This window comes from Dermacentor albipictus, chromosome 1 (genome assembly GCF_038994185.2).
Source record: "Dermacentor albipictus isolate Rhodes 1998 colony chromosome 1, USDA_Dalb.pri_finalv2, whole genome shotgun sequence".
Lineage (NCBI taxonomy): Eukaryota > Metazoa > Arthropoda > Arachnida > Ixodida > Ixodidae > Dermacentor > Dermacentor albipictus.
Window position 1 is genome coordinate 335,149,120 of NC_091821.1, and position 15,649 is coordinate 335,164,768.

At 47.8% G+C, this 15,649-nt stretch overlaps 1 protein-coding gene across 1 annotated transcript; it reads right to left on the reverse strand.

Moving 5' to 3' along the window:
* Positions 1-6,867: 6,867 nt before the first annotated feature.
* Positions 6,868-13,228, reverse strand: LOC135915042 (uncharacterized). Its single transcript, XM_065448019.2, has 3 exons — positions 12,863-13,228; positions 8,702-9,155; positions 6,868-8,225 (listed from the first exon to the last, which is right to left on the reverse strand). Exons 1-3 carry the CDS (start codon positions 13,020-13,022, stop codon positions 7,934-7,936), a joined length of 906 nt encoding a protein of 301 aa, XP_065304091.1. The 5' UTR covers positions 13,023-13,228; the 3' UTR covers positions 6,868-7,933.
* Positions 13,229-15,649: the final 2,421 nt, after the last annotated feature.

Consider the following 15,649-nt stretch of genomic DNA (forward strand, 5'->3'; position numbering starts at 1 on the left):
GCTGCAAATTTTACCTTGCATAGCCGTCTCCCCGACACCTACAACGCGGTGAGATTTATTGCCGTGTAGTGCGGAAATGTAATGCTAGAATTTTTGTAAGTCGTTTGCACTTTATATAGTTAAAAGGTCGGACGCGCCTATTGGCTGGTACAAACAAGGTACCACTCAAATCACTGCTGAATGGCTAAGAATACCTTTTGGGCTTTGGAATCTTATATTTGCCTTGTTTTGTGTAATAACCGTTGATTAACGGCAGGTAGGCTACATCAGAACCAGCTATCAGATCGGATTCGCATCGTCGTATTATTCCGGTCATGTGCTTGCACACGACTAAATGTGCCACGTTCTTATCATCCTTCTTTCCGGGTGGTTACAGTTCACACGGGGTATAAAAACACAAGGACGAACAAGAGCTTTGGACAACACAATGCTCTAATGCGAAAATTAAAGCGGAAAAGCACAGTGCGTATACATAAACAAGTATGCAGTAAATGTTTAAGTTTCTACGCGACTGAATGCGCCTGAACATCCGCTAATATACCTAGACTCCATGTTACTTCACTGAGCTGTAATATACTGGGAGGAAAGGGCAACATACCGACTTGCAAAAGAAGCTGCAATGTCTGCGTTATATGCTAATCTTAGTACTGGTGCGAAATGAGAAGGAACTTCTTGTGGTACTAAATGATTCATGTGCGTTGCACCACCGCAGAAGGAAGACGTTGCTGTGCGGAACGACCCTCACGGCAACAGGCTCGTGTCTCTGTTCCTATATAGGATGGAAGTTTGGGATAGTTGGTACGACAGTGGGAACGGTAAATCTGTACCAAAGACATGCATGAAAGTATGACGCAGCACATACAGGCGCTGACTAACAAGTTTCTTCTCAGCAGGTTGTTAGTCAGTGTCTTTCTTTCGTCTACGCCTTTCGCGCTACAAGCTTTATCATTCCTAATCTCTCCGCTAGGTACTCTTCTATGAGGGCAGTTTTCGTCAAGGTGCCCAGCGTGGCGTACCTTGAATCCTTGCGTGGACCAGAAGTTCACGTCTGCTATGTACGGTTTGAGGTCTCCGCCGCGGTCCTTTGGCAACCGGAGGACCACGTTGGCCCCGAAGAGCTCAAAGCTTGCCTTCAGCTCGCCCGAGAGAAGTCCACCGGGCAGCTCGTAGTCGAACACGACGTCCGGGTTGCGAATGCCCACGGGGAATGTGATCGAGATCCAATCCGGGTACGAGGTGCAGTCCACGTCAATTTCGCCGTTGAAGAACGCCGTGTGCACCTGCGTTCGTCGACATTTGCACGATTTTTCTCCACCGTCAGTATATAGAACGGATAGAGTAACAATATGGCATCACGGCAATGCGTAACTCCTTTTCGATGATCATTTACAGCTAGCAGCGTAAGAATGTATATCACTCAGTGATTTCAAATCTTGGTGGGCTTAGTTGTCAATCTGCGATGATTAACGGAAGTGGTGCGCTCAGTAAGAACGGCCATTCGCGTGGCTCGCCGTTATCGGATTGCGGCCGCAGAGGTGGCCACATGTTCGCGCCGGCAAGCACGACCTGCCCGTCTCCCCACTGAAATGTCTCGCGATCGGTGCCGCTCGCATCTGCGCTCCCGCCATCGCCACGTAAAATAAGCATACGCGTACACCATTGCCCTTTTCCTCCGACGAGAATTAGTCCAGCAGCTTTGCGACTCTATTCTCGAAGCTGAAATATCCGGTAGCGGCGACTTCAGAAATGTGGTGACCTTTATACAAAAGTGACCACCATTTGCGACTAACTTCGTCGCATGAAATCTGCGACTCGCCAGCGTGAATTCCACCTTAATTCTGACAACTCCACCGTGGCGCCCGTCATAGCTTGTAGAACAGGGGCGGAATTCACAAAGCTTCTTATTCGTAAGAGCAGTTCGTCGTTGGCCGGCTGCTTTCGATAGCAATATGTCCAACACCATGACTACCAAGTACCTGCTCTTACGAACAGTTATAGCGCAAAACTATTTTGTAAATACGGCACCTGGACCTGTATTCACAAAACTCTCTTACGCTAGAACTGTTCGTAAGAGAAAATTTCAGGCAATCCTGATTCTGGATATATTATTAGCGAAGGTGACCGATCAATGAAAAAGTACACTTGCGAGAGAAAAGCTTTGTGAATACGGCTTCGGAATGTTTAAACTCCACCGCCACTACAATTATTATTACTGGACGCTGTGATCGCCATCCACTTTCAGCCCACGCCACGCTATTCCAAGGGGCTGCACCAGGATATTTCTTTTCCGTTGGGTAAAATGTGATTATCCATTTTCATTTGGAGTACACTAGGGCACACCATCGCTTGGCACTGGACTACATCTTTAAGCACACTTAGATCCTTGATGGCCTGATGAAGATGCCATGGAGGTGCTGGTCCGAGCCCGATTGATGTGCTTTTACTTAACCGCAGAAGTGCGCTTCTCCTCAAGTAGATCCATTTTGCGGAGAAACCAGCTTTGAGGAACCCTTTCCGCTGTGGGAGCTTTGCATTCACGCATGGTCAGCTTTCTGAAAGCAACGCCGAAACCACACGCTCGCGCGTAACATAAATGAGCTACTTTGTTCGCCATTAGAGCAGTGCCTATAGGCCGAGTGGCATGGTTTCGGTCGCATTTCTGGCGCACCGAGTATATGTGACCCACAGTAGTTCTGGTACAGGAGCACTCCGTTTGCTCAACTCTATCTTTCTTCTGTATTGGTGCTCTCGCAACCCACACTCGTGCGACGCCAAGAACGTGTATTACAAATAATATTCGGTTCAGAAGTTACCGTAAGCGCTCCGCGATGGCTTTGCATTAATATTCCCGTATAAGACACTCAAGGCGGCAGCTTTCCTTCGCTTCCTTTAAGGTAACGAATACAACGAAGCTAACACTTGTCACAGTCTATAGGTTCGGCTCCCCAAGGTATCGTTAACAGTCCGAGCCGGCGATCGAACGGCCTGAATAGGTGCGCGAGATATAGCGTACACATAAGGTTAAACCATAGTCCTCTTACACAAAGTCTCATCCCGTTTTACCATGCTGCATCTGCCAACTTGGTGCAGAGTCACCAGAGTTGCAGAGTTTTAAATAATTGGCTTTTCGATTAGTTTTAAATTAATTTACATTAAAAACTGAATTAAGCTCTTTGATCAACTTGTTTAAGTGGCGCCATTCGCTCACTACGTAATTAGCCTAGTCTTATAGCCTGGCAGGAGCAGTCTTTGTTCCCCATGTCTTCATCTAAGATTCTTTTCTAACAGGGACCTTTTGAGGCATTTAACAGGCTCCAAGAAACTCTGCTATGTCCACTGGGCACCGCTGAGATGGTTCCATGAGCACGCACGGTAAAGTGAGACATAAGAGCTCGTAAACACTGCCGAACGTCTTACTTTACCATACTGTGTGCTTTCGGAACTGCCATACACTGCGAACTTTTGTTTGTCTCGTTTTCTCCGTCCGCGTTAGTTGTCACGAATAAAAAAAAACGCAGTACATGAGTAAGTACACGCGCGCGCCAACTCTAGTTTTGCTCACGTTCACTCCCCTGCCTTTCTTGAGGACGATGATGCCCAGGTTCTGCGTGCCGCCGATGTAGATCGGCTCGTTCTCCTTGATCCTATCGCGGTTTCTCTCCAGGAGGGTGGTGACCAGTGTGGTGACCACGGCGTTGCCCAGACACAGCAGTTTGGTCTGACGACGTTGCCTAGGGAGATGGACGCCGTCCTCCTCCTCGCCCGTGCACTGCCCCGGTGTCTGCACTACACTAGCCACACTGTCTCGCTGATCACCGTCGACACAGATGTGACGTCCTGTCGGCGCGCCATGGATGACGGTGGCACCGGCGATTGCAAACAGCGCCAAGCGAAGAAGCCTGGCGCTGACTGCGCAGATTTTCTTCCTGTCGGGTATATGACATGACTGATGTGGACTGAAGAGGTAGATCGTTTGCTGCCTTTTCTTTTTCTTTTTATTATAGCAATGCACGAGGATTTGTTTGCAGTGATTAAAGACTGTTTTTATTACATCCACGGAAACGAGCTCCGTCTACTTTAATAGCTAAATATTACTATATCAGAGCTCAAGGTGTCAAACTCGATTATCTGAGACTCGCAGCTTGCGTAGCGCTTGCAATATTTGAGCCTCCTCTTGGATCCCGTCTCCCCGCGTACGCACACACGCTACTACCGAAGTTACCTACTCTCGAATACGCCGCTCTGCAACGAGAATAGCATAGGTACTCGCACGTTGTTGCTTGTGGCACATTGCTTTTTGAGAGTTCTAGACCATCAGAATACGCCTCTATAGGGTTGCATTAAAATGAAGCCAACAAAGTCGGGGCGAGTTGGCGCGTATGCATAGCTGGTCGAGTCGGTTTAGGCCAGCCCGAATTCTGACTCAACTCGCTCGCGTCGAGTTCATGGAAACGAAACATATTCACGCTTTGGCCGAGGATGCGAGCGCGTCTTCCATAGCCGCTAAATTTGAAATGATTTTTATGCTGCTACTACGACGCGGAGTGCCACGTAGAGATAGGACTCCAGATGGAGCGATAAAAGGATAGCATCATTCATTATAGGAGCACGTGCGAAATTCGCAGTTAAACTTCTAGTCGAAAATTGCTGGTCACTCGGCCTGTATAAGGTCCCTTCTTCGTAAGAAGGGACCTTATGTTGTATAAGAAGTATAAGAAGGTACAGATCGCGCACAGAAGATCACTACGACAGTGGAAACTGCAAACGGACACACCAACTTACTTCGACGCTGTCATGCCATTAGTTCTTGGGAAATATGCCATCCTCGGAAGACCCAGTACGGAGGCGACAAAACCTCGGCGGTTATTAGAATATCCTGATATGGACGTTCGGCCAGGTTAGTTGTGTTCCACGTGGCTCCAAAAAGTAAAACGACGCCATTAAAGAAAACCGCATGAACATAAGAAATCGAAATGAAAAGGCGCATTCCGAGAAAACATGAAAGCAGTTAAAGGAGGGCGGAATCAATTGACCTACAGAGCGCTCTAAGCGCCGATAGTTGACTCAGGTGAGGCGGCGTATTTGATATTTAATATGTAAAAATATTGAATATAAATGAGAAGCGCGACCTTGTCCGCGTGAACCAATATGAGTCGACCGCAAAACAGAGGCTATACATCCGTCCCACCTGAACAAATCCAACGAGCTACAGGAAGCTTTCGATTCTTTTACCCAGATGTCGAAATTCTAGCAAGGCTCTGTGCCTTATATCTTGCGCGCACGTTCAGCTTTTTTTGGTATATTAGTGTATTAGTACAATTTGGTATTTGCACACAAGTGGGGAGTAATTTAGAATTAAAGAAGAGCGTACGGGGTTGACAACACCGGACAATTTTCCATCTTCGTTGCTCTCTGCACTCTCTTTCCCCACCAAAATTTTGCAAAAAGCATGACAAACTCTGTTATTATAAAAGCAGGGATTAACATCCCGTCGTAGACGGGGCCACAACGTGAACTTTATGTCGCCTAATATAGCCCAAATCCCGTATGTCAGGGGAAATCATGCCCATCGCACTCTCTGCGACAATCCGTGTGAGCGCAGCTTTCGCGTCTGTCCACTGCCGTGGCCGACAGAGCGCCTGTGAATCGTGCCTTCCCCTGCGCGCTGTTTCATTTGCGCAAAGCCCGCGGAATCTGCACACTATGCGCGATGACATCGTCGTTGCCGCAGTTTCAGGAGGAACGAAACTTCAAAATTCTAGTTTTGTCTTGTGTTTCTGTTGTAACGTCTTGCCCTGATAGTGGGGTTTCAACGTTGTTTGTGGGGGCGGCTACATGTAGGAGCGGCTGTAGTCAAAGGATACGCACTGCACGACAGCGAGCCCGGCTGCTGAGAGTTACAACCAGTGGGGGAGCCGCGGTTGACGGAGAGCGCGCAAGCGGGCTAATTGAGGCGGGACTTCGCCATTTGGTTCGCCGAAACAGCGCCGTTGCTTTGAAGTTAACCCATCGCCTCTTGACCGCACCCCTGCGGAACATTCCGTGAACGGGCCCGATGCCCCAACGAGAGTGAAAGCGTTTTCTTTCGGGGTATGTGCCTCGAGGTTCGGCGAGACAAGCCGCCCACTGCACAACACGTATCTATGACAATAACCTAAAAAAAAAATTGGAACTCTGGACTCTGTAACCCTGGAGCCCCGTTGGGTGTACAATGCGCGCACTGCAGTGTGATTCGACGAACGACGGGGCGAGGGTGATGTCGGGAAGGCTTTTTAAGTATACGCATGGCCATATGAACGGGGACTCGGTGGAGATTGAGCTAAGATTGAGAGAAACAGTAAAAATTAATTCTGACGTTCTACGTAACGAAACTACGGCATGATCGTGAGGCATGCCGTAGTGGGGGACTCCGGAAATTTCGACCACCTGGCGATCTTTAACGGGCCCCTACTGCACGGGACACGGGCGCTTTTGCATTTTGCCCCCATCGAAATGCGGCCGCCACGGCCGGCGATTTGAGTCTACGACCTCGTGCTTAGCACCGCTACACCATAGCCGCTAGGCCACCACGGCGGGTAAAGACTGAAAAAAGACCTAAATTATAATATAATCGCAACTTTTGACTCGTAGTGTTAGATGTCTGCGTAAGTGGTTTCCGTTCTATCGCTTGCATATTCCATCTTAATAAACAGCTAACCCCTTGCAAGCAGCGTCACAGGCTTGCTTGGTGTTGTGTGACCTCGCGACATCCACAACACCTCCAACTCTCCCTCATCGACATCGAGCCGGATATCAAATCTGACGTTCAAGTAGTAGCATTGTCGCATCACTATAGTAACACAGACGGTGACGTGCTGTAGGGCTGCGTACAACTTTATTGCATTGTAAAAGCTTTGTGTTAAAACGAAAGAAAAACGAGGAACCAAGAATATCTTAGTGAAGATTACGTCGGTAATGACGTTTTTGCACTAGCAGCTAAGGAGACGACAATCGCTCGCTGCAGCAAACAATCCGCACACTTCTGGTCGACGCTTGTGCCACAAGCCGTAGCCATCAGATCTATTCTATCTCCGTCTGCGTGTCGGTTTACAGTAATGGTAATAACTAATACGGTAGTGGTAAAGTGCTACAGTGCTCTAAGATAGCAACGCACCAATTAAGCTTGAATTGGTTGTGTCCTTGCTTTTTCTTTCTAACCTCGTGCGTGAGTCACTTACGTCAAGAAAGTAACACATGGCATTTGATTACTGACAGCTGCTTTATTGTTCTTTTCTTTTTTGCGTGCTTCAGCGTGCCCTTCATTTGCTTGCTGTGTTTAAATACGCATTTTTTTTGCCTTCTCTACAGCAAGCGCCTCAACGATTCGAGCACGCTTATGATCGATTCGGGCGCGTTGGAGACTAGATGCTTATAGTGTTTTCTATAAGTTCTGCCTCATTTCAAACAATATTTGTCTGCTCACGTGACGGTGACTGATCGATTGAGTAATTGGTTCATTGAATGCCGACTCAGTGATTGTTTGAGGTAACGTCTCAAACGGGTAAAATGGTTGACATGAGCTATGTGAAAAATCATAGTGAAGGACTCTGGATTAATTTTATATACGCGGTGTCCTTTCACGTGCTCCTAAATTTGAGTACCTCAGTAATATGGCATTCTGCGCTTATACAGGACCGCGGTGGCCGTAGCCAGTAGTCGAACCTGCGACCCTGTGTACAGCAGTACAAAAACGCGTGGCCACTAAGCCACCGGGCTGGTTTCAATGAGGTTCAAACGTTTTGAGAAAGTCGACCGCAAGAATATATAAAAATAATTAAAACTTTCGGTCAAATCAAACAAATCGACTTAAACAAATAAATCAAAGAAATAGAATAAAATCAAATCTGATCATTCAACTAGCCGATCGATCGATCATCCGCAAGATTGCACCGTCCTACACTGGCACCACGAACTGCTTCCCGTAGTCGCACGTGGACGGCTCGTGCAGCCGGTAGAGGATGTTCACGTAGGGCACCGTCTCCAGCGCCATCTTGTGGTCGATGCCACGCCCTTCCCCGGCGCCTGCCAGCAGCAGTCCCGTGAGACCCTTCTTGTGGAAGGGGCCGAACGCCTCGAGCAGGCGGTGCACGATGCACTCGGCGATGGCCTCTTCGTCAGCGTACACGATTCTCAGGAGGGCACGGCCGCTGATGTCCGTGCTGACCACTCCGTAGCCCACCACAGACCTGCAGCGGAAGAAAAAGCGGGAGGTTGGCGCGCGTTATGGCGTTTATGGCGTAAGACGTTTCCTCTCGTTTAACATGCCTTCTAGGAACACTCAAGCAAGATGGAGGTTTCAAAAGGAAGGTGGAGATTTAAAGTGAACAGTGGTCGAATAAGTGTTGCCCAAGGCTGGAGCCAACGCATCGAGAAGCGTACTTTTCTTCCTCAGGAATACTTGACAGTGTTAAGCATAACACTCACACTGCGAACCAGCTATGTAGCTAACGCAGTGGCGTGGGTGTATAGTTATTGCTAATAAGCTGCAGTTGGGGATGACAGATGCCTACTTGTGCTTGACGCTGGTACTGCCACGTGCGTGTCACAGCACTATTCCAACGTAATACACTTATTTCGTGATGCGTGGAATAAGCGGTCTCGCTTCAGAAAGCTGCTCTCTTTATTTTGGCACAACCGAACAAGGAAGTGAATGTCCACTCACCGGTTCTGGTCGCCTCGTCGGGCCACCACGACGGCATTCCCTTTTTCGGCCAGCATAAGGGATATGAAGCGTTCCCTCCTGAAGCCAAACACGGTGGCGTCGTAGTCGGCGATGGAGGACACCGTATCGGCGTCGTCTTGCACCTGCACAGCCGACACTTGCACGCCCGTCACGCTCTGGGTCAGCGAGGAGATGTCGGCCGGTCCCGGCCGGATGTAGTGGACGCGCTCCGCCGACACGACTTCGAAGCCGTAGCGACGGTAGTACATGGCCACGTGAAATCCTCCGCAGATGAGGAACGCGTTCCTGGCGGCTCCGAGACGCCGAACGACGGCCTCCTGCCAGAGTCGCGTGGCGAGCCCCGACTTCTGGCGCTCGGCGCGAACGGCGTGCATCATCACGTACGCCAGGTCCGGGTGCAGGTCCGCGACGGCGCAGCTGCCTTGCACTTGGCCTGCGGCGAATGTCATTTAGAGTTACCCACCCTTCGAGGTACTCGGATGTTTTAGTTGCTGCAGCAGCTTATAATTTTCCTGCTGTAAGTGGTTTGCGAAGCACAACGTGTGCCACATGCGCCTCCAAGATGCCTAACCACGCAAAATTTTCTTTTAGAACAGGTTACACTTTTTTTAAATTCGAAAGTGCGCGCTGCGGAATAAAATGCGTGACTCATGCATGTTATGTATATGCACAGTCACCCGATTCTTTAACACTATCGCGCGAACATCGAATAACCGGCCGGTGAAACGCCTTCTATAATGGTGCGCGAAGCGACGCAATCAGCAAGAGCAAGAGAGACCAGCAAGATATCAACAAGATCCTGCTGACCTTGTCACTTCACGTCGTTAGAAGGCGCTCACCGGCCGTCTAGTCGACGCTGGCGCGGTGCTTTCAATGTATATTTCGTTTTATGTAATAGGGATCGAATTGATGCGATATATTCCATGGAGATCGAAGTCCAATAGCCATGTATGGTCGTGAACCATATATCTACATATTGTAGTCGGATGGGCGGCTTCGGTGAAGCTCCACTTTTTACAGGTTGTGGCACCTCAACGAGCACAGTCCACGACAACTCAACAAAGGGTGCGGTAGATCTGCGGTGGCAGCTGGGCGAAGGCAGAGGGGAGTAGTCGCGCCGAAGGCTGGAATGTTAGCACTTGTTCGTATCATATTGTCTGAAGCCTCTCGTGCGTCATATGCATAATTACGGTAAGAGAAAAAAAGAAAACGCCGGAAAGGCACGAAATATCTACAATTGACAGAAATCCTGCAGACAACAGCCGTCATTCGTCGAGCGCATACTAGAAGGCTTCGCAATAACATCCCTAAGCAAACGTAGCGGCTTTGACAAGGCGCGTGGTATCCGCGCCTAGTTGTAGCGCAATTTCGACAACCTGGAAATGAAGCAGCGATTGATGAGCAAGAGCATGCACGTACATGCAGGGTGGTCAGTGTGCAAGGAGCACTTGAACTTAGCGTAGCAAGACCTTTCAGACGCGGTCTTGCGCGAAGAGCCTGTAGTTTTCTTTACTTCGGTTCTAATGCGTTAGTTATTTTAGCCCTCACTGCACACTTCTCAGTGCCGAAAGCGTTCCCGTTGCACAGCTCTGAATTGCAGGGACTGCGAGAACGGAGAGAGGAGGCAGTGTTATTCACATCATACGAAGTCATTTCTGTCTTAATAACTGAGTGGTCAGTTTTGTGCAGACTGGATCCCTGAGATGTACGCGCCGCGAATTGCCCTAGATTAGCGCCCGATAACTATATTAGAAAGAGAAAGGTAAATATACAAATTTGTCTTCTGTTCTGGTTCAAAGCAAGATAATCAGTTCGCATCACCACCAGAACCACCTGCCCCCACCTCCCATCACCACTAATACAACAACAACAACAACAACAACAACAACAACAACAACAACAACAACAACAACAACAACAACAACAACAACAACAACAACAACAACAACAACAACAACAACAACAACAACAACAACAACAACAACAACAACAACAACAACAACAACAACAACTACAACGACGACGACAACAACAACAACAATGATAATAATCATAATAATAATAATTCCAAGGACGTCTCCAGCTATGCCCTTCAGCCGAGCCAACACTTCCTAGGTCACAGGAGGCCCGCGAGCTTTGCGCCTAGACGTCATCAGCAAAGGCTGGAATGTCATTTATTAAAATAGCCAAAGAAGTGGGTGGGGGAAGCTTCGTGAGGATTTCGGCCACTGTACTTGCCCCTCTCCTTTGTTTTATCATAGATTCACTGAAACATCGGTGTTGGGATTACAGTTGTCAAATTGAATTTGCGTAATGCTATTCAATAATTATTGCTGGCAATCTTTCGCAGCCAGTCAAATCGCCAGCAACATACAAAATTCATTGGCGGCACGATTTACTTGGCACTGTGAATGAACATGCAATGATTGAAGCGTAGGATGGTTTTATATGTGCTTGTTGGCTCATATCTTCCTGTAGAATTCAGCATACATGTGGTACAGAAAGTCTGCTTTGAAACAAAGTGTGTTTGTGCCTAAGCTCCCTTCAGAGTTCCAAAAAGAGCGATTCGTTCAAATACGAATAACTGTGAACAGAAACAAACACAAAGAACATCTACTTGTTCTGGCTCAACGCTACTCTTCCAGTTTTGCTATTTGATAGCATTGTGACCACAGCCAAAGTTCACCACGAGTGATTACGCACACGACGTGAGAGACTGCGGGAAAAGTGCATTTCCTTGTGTAAACAGGGAAGCGTGCATTGAGTGGCCGGGACAAACAATCGTTGAGTCGACGGATGCAACGGCGCGTGCGACACGCACCAGCCGTGACTTTTGGATGGAGTGATACGGAGAACAATGATTTAAACGGGGCAGCGGCTTCAAGCGAGCTTTTATTTTATTTTGAGTGAAGTGCAACGTTAGGCCGATGTTTGTGATTGCAAAGATGCAACAATGTGCTGCCAGCTTTTTTTTTATTAAACACTGTAGAGTTTCGTATTACGATGACGCTATGTTGTTTAAAAGAATGGAGTTAGGGTCGAAATGTGCTTGAGGAAACCAACGGAGCAAGAAAAGGGAAAGGACACGGTGCGTTTCTTTCCTATACGTTGCTAAGAGCTAGTTTTGGTTGTCAATGGATATGATTAACATCAATTGCGGTTAACATAATTATGGTTAACAATGAATGTGGTTAACACATTGATAATGTAGCACGTTATTATTGTTATGACAGCACACGTGTCATAGCACCAGTTTCTGCTGGAGCATAGCACCAAGCACTGCTCAGTGTTGCCCAGAATATACCACGAAAGCCCGTATATCATGTATACCTACCCGATTACGATCAGCAATTTTGACGATTCGAAAGTAACAAAAAATGAAGTTCCCCTACGTACACGTGACCGACAAACGCTTATTTTCTTATAAGATTACATAAACACTTAAACAACTAATATATCTGTTACCCGAATGTAATAGGACCGGCAATCTTGACACGCCTAAGTAATGAAAAGAACATCGTATCATTAGTGATTAGTCCTATATTGATTCGCAGCGCCAAAAATATATTCCTGTAGCAATCTCGCGGGTAAATAAGTTTGGGTGGTATTGAGCGCGGGCCGGTGCTGCGGGTGTGTAACACGTTGCGTAAGTATCCTTGCGAAGTACGGGCTTTACATACTTTGTTTCAGTGCCCGTTAAATGGCGGCTTGCTATAACGGAAATTACCAGATCTCAGACATCATCGCTGTAACCCATCCGAACCGCTGTGAACAAGCACGGCACATGACTGTCAGTAAAAGGGAAAAAAAAAAGAAAACAGAGAGATATAAGCATATATAGATATATATAGTTTGGGTTTTTTATTAACACAGTGCTCGCGACAAAATTCGAATAAATAAAGCCTTTTAAAAACGACACCACGATGCTTCTGGTTCATTTTATTCATATATCGTTGCACCTTATTTCTATTTTTTGTCTTAGTTTTCACTGTTTCGGGCAGTTAGCGAAAGGCCAACTAGACTGCAAATAAATCCGTGCTCCGTCTTCCTGTGCTGCGTTTCTAAATTTGTCTAAGACTTTCTTTTCGCAACAGGTGACGTTAAACAGCGGCAAAGGTAGAGTACGTGCGTGACTCTCACCATCTTCGGTAACAGCGACGTAGATGCTGTCCGGGTCGTACTTCGCCAGCGCGTCCAGTGCCCCGATGCCCAGTTGCTGACCGTAACTTCTGCGCAACTCCGTCACACCTTCCTTGTCTTCCTCGCGCATCGGTCGAATCGTCACGTCTTTCCCCTCCATGCTAAAACGAATATTAACTATCCAGTCCACACGCAGATCCCGGTGAAAAGAATTGAAGCGCGTAGCACGTCAGTTCCAGAGCTAAGCTCCTGTCCAGCTGCGGCGATCGAGATCTTCCCTCGACCGGCCCTTGAAGCCGCCAGTGAGGGTGGAGGAAAGTTTACTGACGGCCAAGATTAGGTGCGTCCGTCCGCAAGATACCGCGAACCGAGATCATCGGCGAGGAGAGGAAAATCCATAGTGCGTCAGTCGGCCGCGAACGACAGTGCCCGCCATCGAGCACGCGTAGAGCAATCGTGAAATGTTATCGCTCAACGCACCGTTCAACGCGTTATCTCGCGGAACCCGTGTCCGGCCAGTTGCGCGGCGTTTGTCAGCACACAGCGCGGTAAACCTGCACCCGTGGACAGAGGGTCCGCACGGGTCGGAAAGTTTGCCGTGATAGCTGCGATCGTTATCGAGGAAGAAAGATATCAAAGACAGTGCAAGGAAGTGCCTCGAGTGCTCGTATACATTGCTTTATTCTGTCAATAATTCACAAGTGGAGGCGAACGAGGGCCTGCATTCACAGAAGTTCTCTTACATAAGTGCTTTTCGAGATTAGCCATTGCGGCAGTGATCGTCTTGTTGTCGCGCCGGCCGCTATCGTAAGTGCCAGAACGCCGCCCACTTATGAAATGCCCTTACGCAAGGAAAGCTTTGCAAAAGCGCAGAATTGCCCGCGTAGTCGTCATCGGCGCGACAGCTGCGCCTATATAGTCTACGTGATTTGAGCGCCGTTATCAGGTATTGCTAAATGTGGCATGCATTTCAAGATGAATGAAGTCCAAATAAATTCGCATACTTGGAATACAGATGCAGAATTGTCAAAGCTTTTCATTCGTGAATACTCTTTGTCATGGGCCAGTCGCTTTCATTAACAATTTGCCAACCATCAGGAATGGCTGGGCTGTGCCTTTAGAGCGATTCTGAAGGCCTGAGCCCGGGTCGTTAGACTTCGTCGGATTTTTTATAAAGTTGTTTCCATCCATCCACAGCGTAACAGCCGTCTGCGAATACGGGCCTTGTTTTTGGCAGAGCACATGTATTGGCAGAAGACATGTATTGACGTTGACATGTATTGGCTGGACATGTATGAACACCAGTTCCCCATATATAAGACAGGTTATGAGATCCAGCTCACGGAAATAATCTCTACGAGGTCCCAGGATGCGAGTATTTTCACTTTCAATGTATACAGTGCACCCTCAGACAAAAGGAGAAATTTCAGGCACGCACTAACTTCAGCAATCAAGATAGCCGCGAATGCCCCGTTAATCGTGGCAGAGGATTTTCATGCCCCGAACCAGGAATGGGGCTACAGTTAAAGTAGCATCAAAGGCACAGAGCTTGCCACATGGCCCGCAGAGCTGGGCTTAACCCTTGTCACTGAACTAAGATTCCCTACTAGAATAGGAAACCCGGTTTGCAGAGGCACTACTCCGGATCTAACTTTTGTACATGGAGTAAATGCGGACTGGGACAACGTTCAGGAGAGTCTGGGCAGGGACCACTAGACTATAGAACTCCCCCTTTGAACAATAACCAAACCCCTATGAGCCTTCGAATTTACAGACTGGGACCTCTTTAGGAAAAATGAGAGGACAGCAGACTCCGGAAGGAGATGCATACCAGGGACTCTTTGATAATTTGAACAAAGCGGTAAATGAGGCCACGAAGACAATAGCTACCGACTTCGAGGCCCAGGTAATAATTACCAGAATGGCGCACATGCTTGAGGCTAAGCATAGCATAATATCTAGATGGAAGACGCATTAATTGTAGGCTTAGGGCCAAAATTGCAGCTCTAAACAAGTAAATTGATTCACACGCTGCACTTTTGTCGCAGCAACAATGGGAAGAAACATGTGCGCAAACGGATATAGTCGTATGAGAAGAGGCAGTAAATGGGGCCGTCTCAGAAATCTTAATAACAAACAATCCAAATGGAGAGCTAGACTAGCTTTAGACAGGATGATCAAATGCCTAACTAGGCATGGTATGACGGAAAGCAATATCGCTGAAAGCATGCTGTTCACCTAACATCCTTAAAAGGACAGTGACGCATGCAGGGAGGCAGAGAAACTCCCATACCTAGAATACACCGGCATGAGTGCCCCACTCCTTTATGAAGTCTTCTGCGTATCAAAGGTTAGACAAGTCCTCTTTAACCTCAACAGCAAGTCTGCTACAGGACCAGATGGGATCACAAACTTCTTAAGAACTTGGATGACAAGGCAATATAGATTTTAATAAATGAGATCAATCGAGTCTGCTGGTCGGGGCAAGTCCCTTATGAATGGAGGGCGGCCAAGGTAGTTTTCATCCCCATCTCGGGAAAGCCTACCAGTATGGAAAACCTTCGACCCATCTCGCTCACTTCATGCCTTTGCAAAGTCATGGCGCATATAGCTCATAATCGCATATCAAGTAAAATCGAGCGACATTGTCTCTTTACTCACAACTTGATTGGATTTCGACCTTCCCTCTCCACGCAGGATGCGATTCCCATATTGAAGAAATCAATCTTTGAAAACCGTTGGGCATTGTGGCCCTAGACTTGGCTAAGGTCTTTGAGAGGGTCAGAC